The sequence below is a fragment of the Odocoileus virginianus genome, chromosome 1 (genome assembly GCF_023699985.2).
Source record: "Odocoileus virginianus isolate 20LAN1187 ecotype Illinois chromosome 1, Ovbor_1.2, whole genome shotgun sequence".
Classification (NCBI taxonomy): domain Eukaryota; kingdom Metazoa; phylum Chordata; class Mammalia; order Artiodactyla; family Cervidae; genus Odocoileus; species Odocoileus virginianus.
The window spans coordinates 106,068,722-106,088,706 of record NC_069674.1 but is presented as its reverse complement, the minus strand read 5'-3'; the positions used below and the strand labels follow the sequence as shown (position 1 = coordinate 106,088,706).

General features: G+C 45.6%; 1 protein-coding gene across 3 annotated transcripts in view; it reads left to right on the top strand.

Annotated features, from left to right (window-relative positions):
- The window catches only part of DDC (dopa decarboxylase), an 89,745-nt gene that overhangs the window by 52,425 nt on the left and 17,335 nt on the right, over positions 1 to 19,985 (top strand). For all 3 annotated transcript variants that reach the window (XM_070472061.1, XM_070472058.1, XM_070472063.1), the window contains exons 8-10: positions 406 to 500; positions 5,357 to 5,424; positions 17,179 to 17,255. In XM_070472061.1, coding sequence (XP_070328162.1) covers positions 406 to 500; positions 5,357 to 5,424; positions 17,179 to 17,255 — 240 coding nt within the window. The remainder of the gene's footprint in view (positions 1 to 405; positions 501 to 5,356; positions 5,425 to 17,178; positions 17,256 to 19,985) is intronic.

Sequence of the window (19,985 nt, the reverse complement as noted above, 5' to 3'; positions counted from 1 at the left end):
GCTTGTGGGAAGGGCTTCAGAGCCCAGAGAATTGGAAAGAAAGTTTGCAGTGAGTGAGGCGGGCAGAGCAGAGCAGAGTGCATACCTGGAGTGGATGTGGACAGCGGGATGAGAGTGGGGTATGCTGGTCTCATGGAACTCTGCTGGGCCTGAGGGTCAACTCCGAAAGTCCAGGTGCTCCCCTCGCCTCCATGCGTGTGCTGCGTACTGGTCCCCGTGCCTGGCGCCGTCGGGCCAGCAACAGTGAAGGGCTGCTGCCTCAGCATCACCGCCTGTCAGGGATGCAGGCCTCAGACCAACAAACACTATTGACAGACCATGTTCAAAAGGTGCCGGGATGGGACAGGTGCTTGACTCCGGCACGGGGACACCTTCCAGGACTCACAGGTCGTTTCTGGGCTTCAGGTCACGAGGAGGGCTTGTGGCTGCACGTGGACGCCGCCTACGCGGGCAGTGCCTTCATCTGCCCTGAGTTCCGGCATCTTCTGAACGGCGTGGAGGTGAGTGTGCTCTTCAGCAAGATCACTTTTATTTATTTACTTATTAATATTTTTATTGGGGGGTAGGTGCTTTACACTGTTGTGTTAGATTCTGCTGTATAGCAAAGTGAGTCAGTTAAACATGCTCAGTGCTCTGCGTGAGCTCAATGGGCAGGAAATCATTTTTAAAAGTCACACTGTCATCAGTGATTTGTCTTTATAAGGATGTGATACTTTTATTTTTCACTACTGTGGTTCGTTTCAGCAAGTGATTTCCATACCCATTTCTGTGCTGATTAGAAGTTACACCTCCCTGTGACAGGGGGTGAGAACCTTCCTGGTTCCAAAACCTGTCTTCTCAAAGACACACCTGATGTTTATACTATTTCTCAGTCTACAGATCCTGGGCAGAGCTGCCATGATAGGGTAGATTTTTAGTTCATAAGATGATGGGGAAATATTTAGGAAGAAAATAAAACTCTTAATGCATTTCAGATCAATGGGTAGTTTTTAAAAACCAGTCCACCATTCCATTCAGTCTAAGTCAATCTCACAGTCGTGTTCTGATCATGCAACTGAGCATGATGTTCACGTTCATAGAGATGGAGTGAGCAGCTATCAGTACATTTAAATGTCCCATGCACACTCGGAATTTGGAATATATGGCCTGTAATGCCTCCTAAAACATCTGATTCTTTTGAGAAACAGCGATCAAAACGGTTGGCCGATGGTCTGCTTCTCCAGGGTGCAGACTTAACACACGGAGATTATCTTAGGGACAGATCCTGATAAATTATTCCAGACCCAAGCAGGTTTTCACCGTCAGCAGCTCCCAGGGCAGGAGGTTCCTTCTTGCCAGGGTCTCAGATGTACATGCAGTGAAGGGCCCAGAGCAGCAGGCTTTGTCAGTAACGACTTCATGCTCAGAGGCAGGGGTTTCTTGAGACCATGGCCTCAGTGGTGCAGGAATCAAGGGTGTTGTCTTGGGCTGGAACAGCTGGTTTGCATCCTGGCTTTGTGTCAAGACCAACCATGTCCCCTTGGGCAGCCTAGTAACCTCTCCACACCTCACAAAATGGATTTCATAATCAAGCCTCCTTTGAGGGGTTATTATAAAAATCAGAAGCATTAATCATATTTAAAGAGCTGAGAAGCAGCACCCACACACAGCAAGCTATGCACACAGTACATGTTATTCTCATTTCCCACTACAACCTGGAGAGACTGTCCCTCCAAGCCTCTCTCTGATCTGTTGTCTGCTGCCAATCAATTTTCTAATGAGTGATTTGAATTCTTATAATGCCATAATACTAGAAAAGTAGGTATCAGTGGTATATAATACAAAATTCTCATCTTTGAAATGAGTAATCCTTTTGTCACTAATGAATGAAGGTGCATTCTGGTTTATTCCTCCATCACATCCATCCATTCACTCACTCATTCGTTCGGTAATTACTTATTGATCTCTGAATGTGTGCAAGTGCTTAGATCAATCCTCGGGGGTACATGGAGACCTCTGGAAATCTTGGGAAGGGGTGAAAGTACATGAGAAATTCTGGTAACAGCGTGCTCACACTGACTCCTATAGTTCATGGCTGATAGTTGGGTGGGTGGGTGTTTGGTGCTGGGAAATAAAGAAGAAATCTCTCCACCACGTAAATACTTTTTGTTGGGGTCCTATGTGTGATGATATCACTGGGAATGTCTCCCTCCCCTGGGGCCTCAAGAGACCAAGGGCAAAGCATCCATCAGGATGTATGTGCCCCTCCCAAGGCCTGGTCTTTTCCAAGTGTCTAGTGTAGAATTTCATGATCTGTTCCCACTATACCTCTTCTCTTCCCCAGGAACCAACAGCTCAAAGTTTCACTTTCCTGAGGTGGTGTCAGACCGCCACAGTGGTGGGGCAGCGCTCCACCCATCTCTCTGCACTGAGTTCCTATCAGTATCAGATAGGATTTCACACCCAACAATGAGTAATGCCATCCAACCTCCTACGGTCCCTGGGCTGGGAGGGCTGGCCGCTCAGCTGGCAGATAAGGGACTGTAATATCCTGTCTACCCGGTCCAGCCCTGCTGATAAGCGCCTTCCTCTCCATCAGCAGGAAGAAACATCCCTGTGGGTAATGAAAAAGCAGTTTAAAGAGATCAGCCCCCAGGAGGGAACTAATAAAATTCCTAGCTAACAAAGCCCTTCTTTTACCTTTTGTTTCTCATTATCAACAAATGAAACTCGTTGTCATTTCCTGCCTCTTTCTCAACTTTGCTTTTTATTGGAACCTGGAGGGAGATGAATCTGCGCCCTGGAGTGGGTGGAGGGGTGAGGTGGCCATCAGCAGATCCAGGGTCTGCCCTCCGGCCCCCTCCTGGCCCCGGTGTTCTCCCGCCTCCTCCTGCTCCTCCCTCGTCAGGATGGAGGAGAGGTGTCCCAAAGCCTCAGGGAGACTCTGAAGCTTCCCCCTAGGAGATTCCTCCCAACTGGGGTCTTGCCCGGCTGCTGTCATCAGTCCGCTCCAGTTATAGATACAGGCACATGGCCTCAGGGGGACTCAGGTCCTGTCACTCAGCCATAGGCCAAGCCAGGGGCATGTGCTCTGACAAGTCAGGGAAAACACAGACTGCCCGAGTCAGTCTTGGTGGCTGAAATCTCTTATTTGTCCTACTTGAAAACAGGTTGACACTTGAACTTGACGAGTGACCCTAGAGCAGTAGTTGGCAGTTGTTACTACTGGTGTCCAGAGACCCTCTCACTGTTTTGAGTATAATGAATGTGGATAGTGTCTTTAGAACGAAGAAGAAAATATTTAGATAAACAAGAACAGTTGTTGCTCTATTACATCCATATTGGTAAAAGAACCATCCAATTCAATGAAAAATGGGCTGATCCTGATTGCTGTATATTAGTTATGATATTTTCATTTCCCATTGTTGATCATGGTACGTATACTCTGAGAACTTTTCTAGTTCATAAAGTTTGGGAAACATGCATAAAGTATTTTCTAAGCTGAGTCAGTCCAATTTTCTGCCGTAGCACCTGTGAATTAAAATTCTGATTGTCAAATGGTCTAGTAGTGTGAAGTGTGGATAAATTTTATGTGACTTTGGAGTATGCAAAATTGAAAGCACACAACATGAAATATGAATAACATCTCATTTTATGTGGAAAAGCAGAACTATGACTTTACTCAAAAATGAATTGGGATTCACCAGTGTCAAAGCAGGAGAGCCCACTGAACTATAACGTGTGTGTGTGTTGCTTCTTGTGGGTGGGCATCCTCATGGATGATAGAGATGTCCCATGACCTTTGTCAGGGTCGGTCTCGGACTATGCTTTTGAAATTCTGCATGTTTTATATTATCCAAGGTCCCTGAAATGCATCCCTTGATCCAAATGGGATAGCCCTACACCAAGTTAGGATTAACACATTTATTTTTGCATATATATTTTAGGAAGGCCTTAGATATTATCTAATTCCAATCCCTCACATAAATTCCCCTAGAAAAATGCTGCTGCCACTTCAGTAAATAAAGGGTGTTGCAGCCTTCCAGACATCACTTCACAGCCGCCCCTGAAAGTGAGCCTTGTGGGGACTCAGGATAGGAATGCCCAGCACACCGGCCCCAGGTAGCTGGGATTCCCATCAAGGTAACGATTTCAATGAGCCCAGACTCATGCATCTTTCCACACAAAGAAAAGTCCTAAATTCCTTAACTCCACATATGTGGTCTCCTTGGCCTGTGTGATAAGTCACTTCAGTCGTGTCCGACTCTTTGCGACCCTATAGACTGTAGCCTGCCAGGCTCCTCTGTCCATGGCATTCTCCTGGCAAGAATACTGGAGAGGGTTGCCATTCCCTCCTCCAGGGGACCTTCCTGACCCAGGGATCAAACCCTCATCTCCTGCGGCTCCTGCATTTCAGGCAGATTCTTTACCACTAAACCACCAGGGAAGCCCTTGGTTTTCTTTAATTGACAGTAATCTTCTGATGTTCCAACTACCTGATATTTGTTGCAAAAACCCCTATGTAGCTTGGCTTCCCCCTTCCCTTTTCAGGGCAGTCCCTCGGGGTGACCTAAGATGCTGTCTTCTGGGCTTGGAGTCCTGGGAAAGTCCGTCAGTATAAAGCATAACTCTCAGCTTTTAGGTTGTGCTTTTTTTTCAGCCGACAAGCTGGTACCTTTTGTGCCCAGTGGACCACAGTCTCGCTCTGGTTCTGTGGGTGCCCCCTGCAGGGTGCCCCCAAGGCACATCCCTACCAGCTCAGCGAGCCCCTCCCCTCCCCTCTGTGCGGGGAGCCTGGGTTAGGGCTGCCTGTGACGTCATTTTATAAGCCCCGCCCAATGGCTGCTCTCACCAGCTCTCTGGACTCAACCAGAGCCGCTCGAGATCGTAGCTGCTTTTTCCATGCCATGGCTCCCCTCCTGTGTGGCCGGCCCTACAACCACAGAGCGCTTACAGGATTTGCCCCAGACGGCTTCTGCGTCACCCTCAGGACCTGCGCTGAGGCGCCCACGGCTGTTGCCTCAGGACTTTCCCACGAAGCAGCACTCCCAGCCAGGCACGCGGGGAAGCAGTGGTGCTCAGATGCCAACCCAGATCCTCTTCCTCCCTTGTGCCTCAGCCCAGAGTCAGACACATTAGCTTCACGTTTCGTGAGGTAGGATTTGAAATGGATAGAATGGGCTCAGGTAGGTGGGGTAGATGCCCAAGTGCCCACGAGCCCCAGCCCCACAGTTTCACCTGATTCCCATTCTGTCTGACTGGTCAGACTACTTTTATCTGAGAATGCAAACTGTTAATTACTATGCATGAGGTCTTGTTTTTAGCTAAGCATTAATGACTGAAGTGTTTTCTTTTTGTTGTTTTTATTCCTTGGCAGTTTGCAGATTCGTTTAACTTTAATCCCCACAAGTGGCTCTTGGTGAATTTTGACTGCTCTGCCATGTGGTAAGTCTCCCTGTTCATTAGATGTCAATTACCCTGCAATTATCCTGCTTCTTAGACAAGTTTATATGAAAGAAACCTGGCAGGTGAAGTGACATTGCTGGGGAAGCACATAAAACACTACCTGCCTGCATTTCTGCACAGTGGGTAGACTTCTTGCTAAATCTTACCCTGTCGTATGCTGTCATCTAGAACATATTGGCACAATAGAAGTTTAACAGAGAAAATATCTGATCTAATTTACCTAGTATTAACAACAACAAAACAATACAAATTAACCTTAGTACATATTTGTAATTCATTTGCTTCTATGTTTTTATTCTTAAATGTTTAATAAATCTAAGTCTAAATGCTTAAAAGCATTTGCTAAGCAAAAAGAAAAGTAGTTCTATTTTCTAAGAAGTTCCCCAGCACATTGGTTATATTTAGAGCAAGAAAAAAAATTCAGAAATTAAAGGGGATGACATTTCACTGCACTGATAATGTTTAAAGAAATTATGAAGACTGGAGTAGAATGGGATCATTAGAAAGTACTGCTTCTTAGTTTATTAGAGTAAGAAGTTGGTTAATGAATCCTTAGATCTAGTAGTTTTGCATGAATTTTGTGCAAAATTGTTTATTGCTTAATTAAAGGAATGGATTTCCACCTTAAAAAGCTGAGGAAAGCAACGGAAGTCGGCTCCCCAAGCTCACCTTAACTTACCTTTCTAAAGATAAGCTGCATTCAGTGCATGGTCATTGATTAGTCACTTAAGTCATGTCTGACTCTTTGCCAGCCCATGGACCGCAGCCCGCCAGGCTCCTCTGTTCATGGGATTTCTAAGGCAAGGATACAAGGATTTCCACGGGATTTTCCCAGTCTGGGAATTGAAACTGCCTCTCCTGCACTGGCAGGCAAATTCTTTACCACTGAGCCACTTTTAGGTCTGTTTAAATCGTATTTCCTTTTTTGTCAGTCTTAGCCCCAAACTCTGATACATGATTTTAAAACCCGTTTGTATTTGGGCTAAAGTTTGTCAGAAATGCTAATAAGAACTTAAAATAGCTTTTATGAATCTTAGTATTCTTGTGGTTGTGTTTGCCTATTTTACCTAAAGAACACTTTGAGGATAGTTTGTATAGCATGTCAAAACTCCCCTTTCTCTAACTTTAAATTCAGTTGAGATGGAATTCTTTTCTGCTGGGGTATTTGATCAGGTACAGACACTGTCCAGGGGCTTCCCTGGCGGCTCAGACAGTAAAGAATCTGCCTGCAATGCAGCAGACCTGGGTTCCATCCCTGGGTTAGGAAGATCCCCTGGAGAAGAGATTGGCTACCCACTCCAGTATTTTTTAAAATTAATTAATTAATTTTAATTGGAGGCTAATTACTTTACAGTATTGTAATGATTTTTGCCATACGTTGACAAGAATCAGCTATGGATGTACATGTGTCCCCCATCCTGAACCCCCCTCCCACGTCCCTCCCCATCCCTTCCCTCTGGGTCATGCCAGTGCACCAGCCCTGAGCACCCTGTCTCATGCATCTAACCTGGGCTGGCGATCTGTTTCACATATGGTAATATACATGTTTCAGTGCTATTCTCTCAAATCATCCCACCCTCACCTTCTCCCACAGAGTCCAAAAGTCTGTTCTTTACATCAGTATCTCTTGCGCTGTCTTGCATATAGGGTCATCATTACCGTCTTTCTAAATTCCATATATATGTGTTAGTATACTGTATTGGTGTTTTTCTTTTTGACTTACTTCACTCTGTATAATAGGCTCCAGTTTCATCTACCTCATTAGAACTGATTCAAATGCATTCTTTTTAATAGCTGAGTAATATTCCATTGTGTATATGTACCACAGCTTTCTTATCCATTCGTCTGCCGATAGATATCTAGGTGGCTTCCATGTCCTAGCTATTGTAACAGTGCTGCAATGAACTTTGGGGTACATGTGTCTCTTTCAATTCTGGTTTCCTCAGTGTGTATGCCCAGCAGTGGGATTTCTGGGTCTTATGGCAGCTCTATTTCCAGTTTTCTAAGGAATCTCCACATTGTTCTCCATTGTGGCTGCACTAGTTTGCATTCCCACCAACAGTGTAAGAGGGTTCCCTTTTTTCTGCACCTTCTCCAACATTTATTGTTTGTAGTCTTTTTGATAGCAGCCATTCTGACCAGCGTGAGATGGTACCTCATTGTGGTTTTGATTTGCATTTTTCTGATAATGAGTGATGTTGAGCATCTTTTCATGTGTTTGTTAGCCATCTGTATGTCATCTTTGGAGAAATGTCTGTTTAGTTCTTTGGCCCATTTTTTGATTGGGTCGTTTACTTTTCTGGAATTGAACACCCAGAGAGATTCACAGAGTCAAGCAGAGAAGAGAAGAGGGAGGCAGGAGATAGATGTGAGCTGGGGGAGAAAAGGCAGTGTCAAAAGGGGAGAGAGAAATCAAACCAGCAATCACACCCCTAAGTAAAAATGGCCAACTCCAGTGTTCTTGTCTAGAGAATTCCACGGACAGAGGAGCCTGATGTGCTACAGTCCATGGGGTCGGATACTACTGAGCAACTGAAACACACACACACAGATGCTATCTGAAGGAGTTGGTGGATGGATTGTGGCTCCAGAGTACCCAACGGGTATGGAGTCAATGTGAGTCCCCATGTGTATCCCAAAGGCCTCTGTTCTGGGAGAAGGGCTGGCCTCAGAGCAGGTTAACTAGCAGCTAAGGAGTCCTCAGTGGCCAGTGAGCCATTTGACTGAGAAAAGCCACAAAATTAGCCTGGCCAGATCAGCTGATGGCTGATGAGAGAAGGAATGAGATGACTCCAGATGGTCTTGTGATAAGCCGTGGTGTTTTAGTCGTTTCCTGGGTAAAATAATGTCAGAAATGGATGTTCAGTGAGTCCCGGTAGGTGCAGCTCCATCAACACACTAATTAGCCGAAGTCACTGGCCCAGCAGGTCGCCCTGCAAGGGGGACATTGACATTGAGGCCCCGTCTTCCAGATGCGGAGACTGCAGCTGTCAGAGCCCACCGATGTGTGACCCGGATGTTGAGACGGGATCTGTCAGGGACCACTCATGTATGACCCGGATGTTGAGACGGGATCTGTCAGGGACCACTCATGTATGACCCGGATGTTGAGACGGGAGAAGGGTGAATACGATGAAAGCAGCATTGCATTCCTGTGTCCAGAAAGCCAGGGAGCGAGTTAAGGATAAGAGAAGACGTGTTTCATCAGGGGCTTTTCTCGGAGCCTGGTGTGACGGCTGAGGCTGCCATGGACGCTGGGTGAAGATGCAGCCAGAGCCTGGGGCTGGGAGTAAATGTGTCTCTGAAGCGTTCCTCCTGTGTCCGGTTCAGACACCAGCCCACAGAGGGGCATTGGCAAAGGGGAGGAGGCTCAGTCAGTTAGAGAAGGGAAGGCAGAGTTGAGGGTCATGAATCTGTAGGAGAAACCTGAACATGAGCCACAAGACACAGGAGTGGTCCACAGTATTTGATAAGTTGCCGCAGAAAAGGGCAATTAGTTATCCTTCGGAAATGGGGAATTTGAAGGGTGGGGATCAATACTTAAGGAGCTTCCTACCAGCTAGTTTGAAAGGCTAAATAAACAAATGAGTAAAGATTTAACTTATAATAGAGGATATGCCTCCTCTCTCCTGAGTTTGTAGGGTCCTGAACAGAATGATCGTTAAGGGTTTTGAGGTGATATCATCCATCCATCAGGTCTCTCCTAAACACAGGGGTTCATCCTACGATATCATAATGATAATATGAACATTGATTGATGGAATTTGATCTGGTAGGATTTGTGTTTTAACATAGTAATTACTAACACCTACTATTTTTGGCCCTTTGCTTACATTACCTTTCTAGGTCTGCCATAACAAAGAACCATACATTGGGCAGTTTAAACAATAGACATCTAATTCTGGAGGCTGAGAGTCCAAGGTCAAGGTGTGAGAAGGGCTGGTTCCCTCTGAGACCTCTCTCCTCGGTGTACAGATGGCCATCTTCTCCCTGGGTTTTCATATGGTCTGTTCTCCATGCCTGTCTATGTTTGGTGACATGGTATCTGAAAGAGGGCACCTGAGGAGGGTCCAGGGGGAGAGGTAGCCAGTGTAAAGGCCCCGAGACAGGCATGTGCACAACAGAGAACTCAGAATAGGTCACAGGTACTGCAGATGGTTTCCTGTGGGCCACATGGATTTTGAATGTGTTTAAAATAAGCTGTTCACATTTTAAAGTAGTTGTTTTTCCATATACTTGCAACTTTTCAAAGTTTCATCAATTACTGAGAGCCTTTAAAGAGTCATTTCCGTGGGTCTCCATTGCTGGGGTGTCCTTCCCACCTGGCACAATCCAGTGGCCCCACACACAGCCTGGCCCTGTGCTCCTATGGGCCCCAGGCTTCCGGAGCATGCATACACAAGTGATGCTTTCGAGAAACTTCTAGCTTGAAGAAATGATGTGCCAATTTAAATTGCAGCACTGGATTCTATCAAAAAGTGACATACAAACCTAAGTTCTTGGGCTGTCTGGGGAGAATTCCCCTGCCCTCACTGGCAGCAGGGGTCCAAGTCTTTCCTTTATGGCAATAAAGATGCTTGAGTACAGATTTTATATTCAAGATACTATCTGCTATTAGGTGCCCTTTTCTTTTTCATATGTCAGCTCATCTAATCCAATTGCAGCCTTATTGGCACAGGAATTATTCTGGTTTCTTAGTTGAGGGTACTGGGGTTCTGAGGCATGCATGGGATCACTAATGGCAGATAACCATCCATGCTAGAGCCACATGTTTGATACAATAGGGGTAAAGTTTTAAAACTATATCTGAGTAAAAAGAGTCAGAGACAGAATTATGTATCTCCCAGGATGCAACTGATTACAGGCACGCAAAACAATACACATTTTACAAACACACACAAAAGGATACACAGTGAATACATTGGAATTGTTCCAATTGGGTAAGGAAAAGAGCATTTTTGGGGTGAAAGAGTCAAAATAGAGCCTAGATTCTATGCCCACTTTTGTTCAAGCTGACTCTGATTCCACTTTCTCTCTGTATTCTGGAAACAGTTCTGGACTTTAGCCCCGGCATGTACAGCCTAGAGGTAAAGGAGAGCGGATGGACCACAGCATCTCTCTCCTGTTTCATGGCAGCTGCCCCTTCACCCACCTGGGCGGCAAATCCCCAAGCAGTTCCCACACTGGGGACCCTTGAGTGTTGGCTGAGGATGTGAGCACGTCTTGCAGCCTGGTGACAGGGAACGGGTCTAAGAGTCTATTCAGAGGCTTTTTGCCCTGTGCTGTGTATCCCGGGAATTACGTTAGTCTATTTTGCTATTCTAAGAGGTATTGCAGTAAAAATGAGCTGTCCTGACACAGTAGGACACACATAATAAGGATGCTCGTGGGAACTGGGTTTTGGGAAAGGCCAAGTATTCTTCAACACCTCAGAGATGAAAACGAGCAAACACACAGCCTTATGTTGTACAGATTTTATGTTGTTGTTTGGCTGCTGAGTCATGTCTGACTCTCTGTGACCCCATGGACTGTAGCCTGCCAGCCTCCTCTGTCCATGGGGTTCTCCAGGCAATACTGGAGTGCGTTGCCATGTCCTCCTCCAGGGGATCTTCTTGACCCAGGGATTGAACCCAAGTCTCCTGCACTGGCAGAAGGATTCTTCACTGCTGAGCCACCAACGAAACCTTTGAATTTTTTTTTTTTATAGATATGTTTAAAGATTTTGCTAACACAACACACAAAATACAAATGGATTTTTTTAAGTTGCTCTGGCTTTTTTGTATTCTTCAAAATCAGAAGCATCTCTTTTTGGTTTAATGAAATTTTACCAACAGTTTGTCTGTAATTTAAGGCAAACTTGTTGGATTTTCTAAATATTGAAATGGACAAGATAATTGAAGTTTCTAAACTTGCCCTCACTACAAGCATAGGAAATACGTTCTATAATGACTTCATTATTCTGTTCATAAGCTTTTTATTGTTCATTTGGGTATTTTGAAACTTTTCTATGTAAATATGAACCACTGTGCTCTGACCTTAATGTCTTTTAAAAGCAGATTTTCTCCAAAGAAAGCCTCAACTTCCACCAAGGGCATGTTTTACTCTGCCTTTAAAAATAAGCTTGATTTTTTTTCCAAATAAAATCAATTTTCTTAGTTTTATAGCTTTTGTTTATTCCTGTCATAGTGGGTTTTTTAAAAGTTCAGTTACTTGGGAAGATTTTTAATCACTCTGGTTATGGCAAGTGTGATTCTAGAAGCTGCGCAGAACAGCACAGTTTTCCATGAATCTCCTTGGTTTCTTTGCATCGTGGTCGTGGTGCTTTTGGCATCTTGGACCCTTGATAGCATTATCGGCATGAAGAGCTAACATGAACCCTTATTCAGGGACCCTACACAGAAGGTGGTGTAGATTTTTTTAAAAATGTAAGAAGCCATATTTTCGGCATGAAACAGGAGCCCTGCCCCTCCTCCTCAGCATCCTCCCTCAGGAATGTGTCAGGCAGGGACAGGTCTTCCTCACCGCCAGGCCCCTCCGAGGTGGAGCAATTTTGGTACCTATAAAGGGTGTTTCTGTTCATGTGTGTGTGTGAATGTGCATGTCTGCACACACTCATGCACACACCCTTTTGTTTGTTTAAAGAAAATCTTCCTCATTAGAGTATCATGAAACTTCACAAGGAAAAGCGAAGCTGGTACCTACATTTTGAAGAGCAGACCCCCACAGACCACTGGAGCCACAGGCCAATGGACAAAGGGAAACAGTTCATTGGAAATCCCAAGACCTGCATGAATATGAAGATGCGACAGAACTCGTGGCCCACAGTGAAGCAGGGCTTGGAGAAAACTTAAACAGAAAAGACAAGAGCCAAGAGGTAACGAATGAGAGCCCAAAGGAAGCAGAAGACGGCCTCAGAGTAAACACCCCCAAACTGGAGGGAGGGAAGTACTGAAGGTGAAGAGGCGTTCATGAAACAGGAAATGAGGCAGCAGGAGCCGAGGCCGACAGCCATGTGCTGGTCCTCGATTTGCCTCATAAAATGGGTGATCTGCAGAAAGAGGGGCCAGGATAGAGGAGAGGGCGCAGCCAGCCGTGCTGGCAACACAAGAAGGACACACCACAGACACAGCAGGGTTTTAAACAATAGGGAGCCCTGTGAGCAACGGCATGCCAGAATTGCCTGCAAATGTGCACATGCAACAACTCCAAAAAACCTGTTATCAGAATAATAGGAAATCCGAAACAGCTCATGGCCCTAAGGAAAATGTGTCAGTAGGTACAGTTTATACAGAAACATTCAGATTCTTCTAACAGCAAGTCCTACCAAACTGTCAAGGCATCTACAGGTATAATTATAAACGTAATTCATAGACTTATCATGAAGTTAGTGTCACTTTGTTTCCAAAACCAGATAAAAGGATTTCCCTGGTGGTTTGGTGGCTAAGACAGCCTTCCAAGAAAAAAAAGCAATACCTGGGCATTTGTATTTTTCAAAAAATTCCAAGATAATTCTGCTATGCATCTGGATTTTAAAATTTTCTCCAAAACTCCAGATATGTTTCTAATGAGCAGCCATGGACTAAACAACTAAAACAACTGGACTATTTGATGATCTTTTGTCTAGCTTGTTTCACTTTTTCTATTTCACATTCAGTGATCCCATTTCATTTATTTCATGTTTTCCAATTTCTCCATCTCTTCTTCTTTTCTTGATGTTCTTTCTCATGCTTTTATCATAGTAGATGATATCATAGTAGATGACCCATGTGGGGGGTGCAGATTTGATTCCTGGTTGGGGACCTAGAATCTGCATACCAAAAAACCAAAACATAAAACAGAGGCAATATTGTAACAAATTCAATAAAGACTTTAAAATGGTCTACATCAGAAAGTCTCTGAAAAAAACATGAGAAGCTGAAAAAGAAAAGCTGCAGGACAAGCTCATAAAATCACATATGGAAATTCTAAGTCAATTTTTGGCAAACAAAATTCAATGATGTTTAAAGGAAAACAAAAGCTGGTATATCATAACCAAAATGTGTTCATTCTGGATATCCCAGGGTGGTTTAAAAATATCAGATTTTTAAATGTCGTTGATCATGTTTAATGGTAAAGGAGGAAAAAAGTTATTGTCACATTAAATATGGAAAAAGCAGTAGATAAAAATTCGAAAACACACAGAACAAAAGCTCTTAGAAAAGAGGAACTGAAGAGAACTTTCTTAATCCGATAAAAAAAGAAAATCTACAAAAAAAACTACAGCAAACATATCCTTGGTGGTAAAATATTAGAAGCAGTGCCTTTAAAGAAAGAAAACCACAACTGCTATAATGCCCACCCTTGGCTGCTCCGTGCATTCTAACCTGTACAGTTGGACACAACAGAGGTGATGGTGCAAGGATTACCGTGCAAGCCACAGAACTCATGGTTCTCAGATGGTGTGAGTGTCTGTCAGTGAAAACAGAATCTTTTAAGAAGGTAATAACGAGAGAACACAGCAAGATTTCTAGATACACCGCACTTTCAGGGTTATATTTATTTACATGGATGATAAACAGCATGTGTAAAATTTTTTCTATGTCTTTTTTAAAATTATTTTTTACTGAAGGATAATTGCTTTACAGAATTTTACTGTTTGCTGTCAAAATTTTTAGAAAATATTTTTATAATAGCAAGAAAAGTTATTGTGAATAAATAGGTTACAATCTGTGTAGATTTTTATGAAGAAAAGGACACAGTTTTTTGGAAGTCATTCCAGGAAACCTAACGAAATGGAGATGCGGACTCAATGCCAGGTCTCAGGGCAATTCTAGTAAGTATTCTGGCTGGCTATTTCTGTAGGACTCAAGAAAGTGGAGCCGAATAGTGCAGAGGCCCAGGACAGCCAAGAGAAGCGTGAAGACAAGACTGGTGAGGACCACGCCCCATCCCACAATGACTGAGTCACACTCGTTGGAGGGACACAGCCAGGCAGAGGACAGAGGGAGCCCACAGACAACGCTTTGGATCCGCATTCCTAATATTTACCGTATTTTTACGATCCTGTCTACCACACAGAGGCACACAGCCTAATAAATAAATGAACAAACGTGTCCTCACCAAAGAGGAAATGGGAGTGGCCACTTCATAGAGGCAAAGTTACTCAGCTTTGTTAGTGATTAGAAATGCACGTTAAGGCGTAGGAAGCACTGCCAATGGTGGGAAATTGTCTCCCTGGCTAGATGTCGGCCGGGATGCGGATCATCAGGAGCGCATGGGCTGCCGGGCCTTTGGGAGCACTTGGCTATTCCCCACGAGGCTGCGGGCACCGCGCCTTTCCTGCTGGCCCACGACTAGGCTGGTGTCCCCAGCTTGCCCCTGACGCACCGGGAGCACCCACACAGTGTCCTCCGTCCAAGGGCACGTGGGGCACAGTAAGAGCAGGCACAGATTGGGATCCACTGCTGCAGCGCCCTGCGGGGAGCTGGTCAAAGTGGACAAGTGAGCAAGCACCTTGTGGATGACCAGGTCAGAAGCTCACAGGTGTCGTTTTAAGAGAAAAAGCAAATTCTAAAAATTACACAGAGAAAGCCACTGTTTATGTTTAAACAACTTGTGCTTACATTGTGTTTCACTTAGAAATGTGTGACACAATACCTTAGATCACTTAGTGATTTGCACAGAAAATTCTGTAGAACCCAATGGCGTGATAAACCCGCATGCTGCCTCATGGCCTCCCGAGGGGCTGGCGGCGAGGGGAGGGTCGTGTAGGGGAGACCTAACCTGTGGGCAACTTTTGTTTCACACGTGATGAGGTGGATATGTTGTTATTTATGCCCTTCTGCATCGCTTTAACACGGCATATAGTATTTTTAACTTAAAAAAAGCAGCTACAAAATCATTGCCAGTGTCTGTGGAGAGGGCAGTGTGACTTTACATACAAAGGGCAGAGGTCTGCTGAGAGCGATGCTGTTTCTATCCCCTTTCTCTCCTGTCTCTCTATGGCTCGGCATGACCTTCCTCAGCATGGAGAGGCTGGAGGAAATGGTCCCCCAAAGCCAGGGGTGCAGCCTGGTCCGTGTACACACTACACACACATAGCCCCTGCTTCGGGTTCTCCTCCAGGTCAGCCCCAAACAGCTTAAGACTGCTCACTGCAGTTTTTTGTTTTAGGTTTCTTTTTCTTCACTCTGCAAAAGACACTTTTTAAAAACATGGTCTCTTGGAAAAAGATAAATTGCAACCATTTTCAACTTCATGAAAATTGAGGGAGCAGGATAGTGAATGATGATAAAAGGTACAGCTGAAAAAATAAACATGATTCTATCTGGGCGGAAGAAATTCTCATCTCCATAATCTCAGATCGCATACCCTGGCTGTCAATTTCATGTCTCCAGTTTCCCTTCCTGCCCTTCCCAGCCTGTCTGCTGCTTCTGGGAAGGGGACAAAGACTTTGGTCTCAGGATGTTGCAGGATGCAACATGGCGCACAAGCTCACGCTACTGGAATTCACTGTCTTCTAAGCCTTTGAAGCAGTCACTTCAAGTCAGCTCGAGCCCCTTGCTCCCTGATCCTCCTCTGTGAGCTGCATCCTGGCTTCCTACTTCATGCCCTCTGGGTTTCACCTTCCGGGGACTCTCATTCGCTTCCAGCCTCAGTGCCATCAGACTTGGCTCTTTCTCTAGTTTGCCTCCAGGATTGCATTTGCACACAATTGCTTTGAGGTGCCCAGAGGCATGAAGGGCTGGCCTGGGATGGTGCAGGCAGTGCCTCCTGCCTGACAGTCCCTGTTCATCCTACACCTGCCTGTGATGCCCGTCAAGGGCCAGGGCTGTGCCAGGCCTGGAAGGACAGAGAGGGACGAACTCCAACCTGCTGGGTTCCTCTTCCAGCCCCCGTCCCCCTGCTCTCCAGAACCAGCGGATGTCCCCGAACCTGGTGCGGCTCTGACACCGGTGTAAGCACAGCCCCGGCAAGAAGTCTCACAGCCCGGATCCCAAAGAACCGCACTTGCATCCACCTCGGCTGTAAAGTTGGGGGTTCCCACAGCTCCTTCCACTGCTCCTTCAGGTCTGACAGTTGGCTAGAACAACTCATTTATATTTACTGGTGTATTATAAGGACCCGAATGAATGGCCAGTGGAAGAGATGCTAGGACGAGGCAGGGGTGGGACTGGGGGGCACAGAGACCCTTACCTGCCTGGCGTGGGTCCCTCCCAGCCTGCCCATGTGGTTCAGCTGCTCCAAAGCTCTCTGCACCCCATCGGCTAGGGGTTTAAGGAAGCTTCCTTGTACAGGTATGACTGATTAAATCGCTGGCAGTTGGTGATGATCTAGCTCAAGTCCTTTCTCGGAGATCAGGGGGCAGGATTCACACTTCTGCCCCTTCAATCAAGACTTAGTTTCCTGGCAGCCAGCTTGGACCCTGAAGCCAGCCAATTGCCCAGGCTTCATCCCATCCAGCCGTTGTCCCAAGGGTTTCAGGAACTGGGTGCTGGAACCAGGGACAAAGGCCAAATACTAATTTTTTTATTATACCATGCCTCCCCCACTGCAGGGGCCCAGGGCTCTGGAGGTTAATGTTGTGCTGCAGGCTAGGGAAGGGGCATGCCCGTGCTGAGCGGGGGTGTTAGGAAGGGTTTCAAGGACCAGTAGCCTCAGCTGAGCTGGGCAGGAGAAGCAGCAGGAGGAGAGGACCCTGCAGACACACCTGAGATGCCTCCTCATTACGTCCTGTTTCTTGTCTCAAACCAGGGTGAAAAAGAGGACAGACCTGACCGGAGCCTTCAGGCTGGACCCGGTCTACCTGAGGCACAGCCACCAGGACTCAGGTGAGCTACGCCCAGCTCCCTCCAGACTGTTCCCATCACGGCCACATCCACTGTCCGGGAGCCAAGGTGGAGCGTCACAGCCACAGTCCTGGGGGCCCGGGGCAGGGCCAGGACAGCTGGACACAAGTTTGAGCCAACTCTGGGAGGTGGTGAAGGACTGGGAAGCCTGGCGTGCTGCAGTCTGTGAAGTCGCAGAGTCAAAGAACTTAGTGACTTGAGCATCTTTTCATGTGTTTGTTAGCCATCTGTATGTCTTCCTTGGAGAAATGTCTGTTGAGTTCTTTGGCCCATTTTTTGATTGGGTCATTTATTTTTCTGGAGTTGAGCTGGAGGAGTTGCTTGTATATTTTTGAGATTAATCCTTTGTCTGTTGCTTCGTTTGCTATTATTTTCTCCCAATCTGAGGGCTGTCTTTTCACCTTGCTTATAGTTTCCTTTGTTGTGCAAAAGCTTTTAAGTTTCATTAGGTCCCATTTGTTTATTTTTGCTTTTATTTCTGAAATTCTGGGATGTGGGTCATAGAGGATCCTGCTGTGATTTATGTCGGAGAGTGTTTTGCCTATGTTCTCCTCTAGGAGTTTGATAGTTTCTGGTCTTACATTTAGATCTTTAATCCATTTTGAGTTTATTTTTGTGTATGGTGTTAGAAAGTGTTCTAGTTTCATTCTTTTACAGGTGGTTGACCAGTTTTCCCAGCACCACTTGTTAAAGAGGTTATCTTTTTTCCATTGTATATCCTTGCCTCCTTTGTTGAAGATAAGGTGACCATAGGTTCGTGGACTTATCTCTGGGCTTTCTATTCTGTTCCATTGATCTATATTTCTGTCTTTGTGCCAGTACCATACTGTCTTGATGACTGTGGCTTTGTAGTAGAGTCTGAAGTCAGGCAGATTGATTCCTCCAGTTCCATTCTTCTTTCTCAGGATTACTTTGGCTATTCGAGGTTTTCAAAACCACAATGAGGTACCATTATACGCCAGTCAGGATGGCTGCTATCCAAAAGTCTACAAGCAATAAATGCTGGAGAGGGTGTGGAGAAAAGGGAACCCTCTTACACTGTTGGTGGGAATGCAAATTAGTACAGCCACTATGGAAAACAGTGTGGAGATTTCTTAAAAAGCTGGAAATAGAACTGCCATATGACCCAGCAATCCCACTTCTGGGCATACACACCAAGGAAACCAGATCTGAAAGAGACACATGCACCCCAATATTCATCGCAGCACTGTTTATAATAGCCAGGACATGGAAGCAACCCAGATGCCCATCAGTAGACGAATGGATAAGGAAGCTGTGGTACATATACACCATGGAATATTACTCAGCCATTAAAAAGAATTCATTTGAATCAGTTCTAATGAGATGGATGAAACTGGAGCCCATTATACAGAGCGAAGTAAGCCAGAAAGATAAAGACCATTACAGTATACTAACACATATATATGGACTTTAGAAAGATGGTAACGATAACCCTATATGCAAAACAGAAAAAGAGACTGAGATGTATAAACAGACGTGTGGACTCTGGGAGAAGGCGAGGGTGGGATGTTTCAGGAGAACAGCATTGAAACATGTATATTATCTAGGGTGAAACGGATAACCAGCTCAGGTTGGGTACATGAGACAAGTGCTCGGGCCTGGTGCACTGGGAAGACCCAGAGGGATCGGGTGGAGAGGGAGGTGGGAGGGGGGACTGGGATGGGGAGTACATGTAAATCCATGGCTAATTCATATCAATGTATAACAAAAACTACTGTAATGATGTAAAGTAATTAGCCTCCAACTAATAAAAATTAAAATTAAAAAAAAAAAAAAAAAAAAGAAATTAGTGACTGAACTGCAGGCTGATAACACCAGGGGAGGAAAGGAAAGGAAGGTGGTGGGCCAGGGGCCAGAGAGGAGGAGATGGGAGACGTTAGGGCAGGGTCGACTCACAAATGTGAGCTCTAAACATTAAGTCTCTCAGTTAAGAGAAATTAGGATTGCTTGAGATCCAGATTAGATAAAATGCATGAGGCTACCTGCACAGACGCCCTGCGCCTCTGTGTCCGTTTATAGACATACGCATTCTGGGGAGGTTATTTATTAATACTCGCTTGTCTGTCCCCACAAGACTCGGCCTGCAGGTGGGAGGGGGCTCTCTCATCCCCCAAACCTGCATAGTCCCCAGCTGGTGCCATGCTGACCACTGTGAGCCCCAGGGAAGGAAGGACAGGCCGAGTCTTGGGAAATCGTGCCCCTTCTCCTCAAGTTTCCTTGGATGACAGAGGACGTGATAATGGGAGGGACATCAGGGGTCACTCGACCCCACCCTCCACATGGACAGGAGGGATGGACGGGTTGGAAATTGAGGCAGTTTTGGTGACAGTGGCAGGAGCATGGAGCAGCAGGGACGCAAGTCAGGGCGCAGCCTGTTCCCTCCTGCCCAGACCCCAGCCTGTGCTGTCTCCATGGGAAGATCAGACCTGCGTCCACCTTCCTAACATTCCCCACCATGTCATGGAGCACATCAGATGCCAGCTCTCACCCTCAGATCAGGTTTGCTCAGAACTTAAAACTGCTCTGAAAAATAAACTCTAGTTCCTGTAATGGCACTGGAATGAAGCCATGAGGAATTATGAACCAACTCTCAAAGCTCTTCTATTTAAAGGTGGATTTCATGTTTGAATAATGAAAACCTCAGCAGTCATGACACCTTGCAAAATGTGGCTCTTCAACAATGAAGGAATT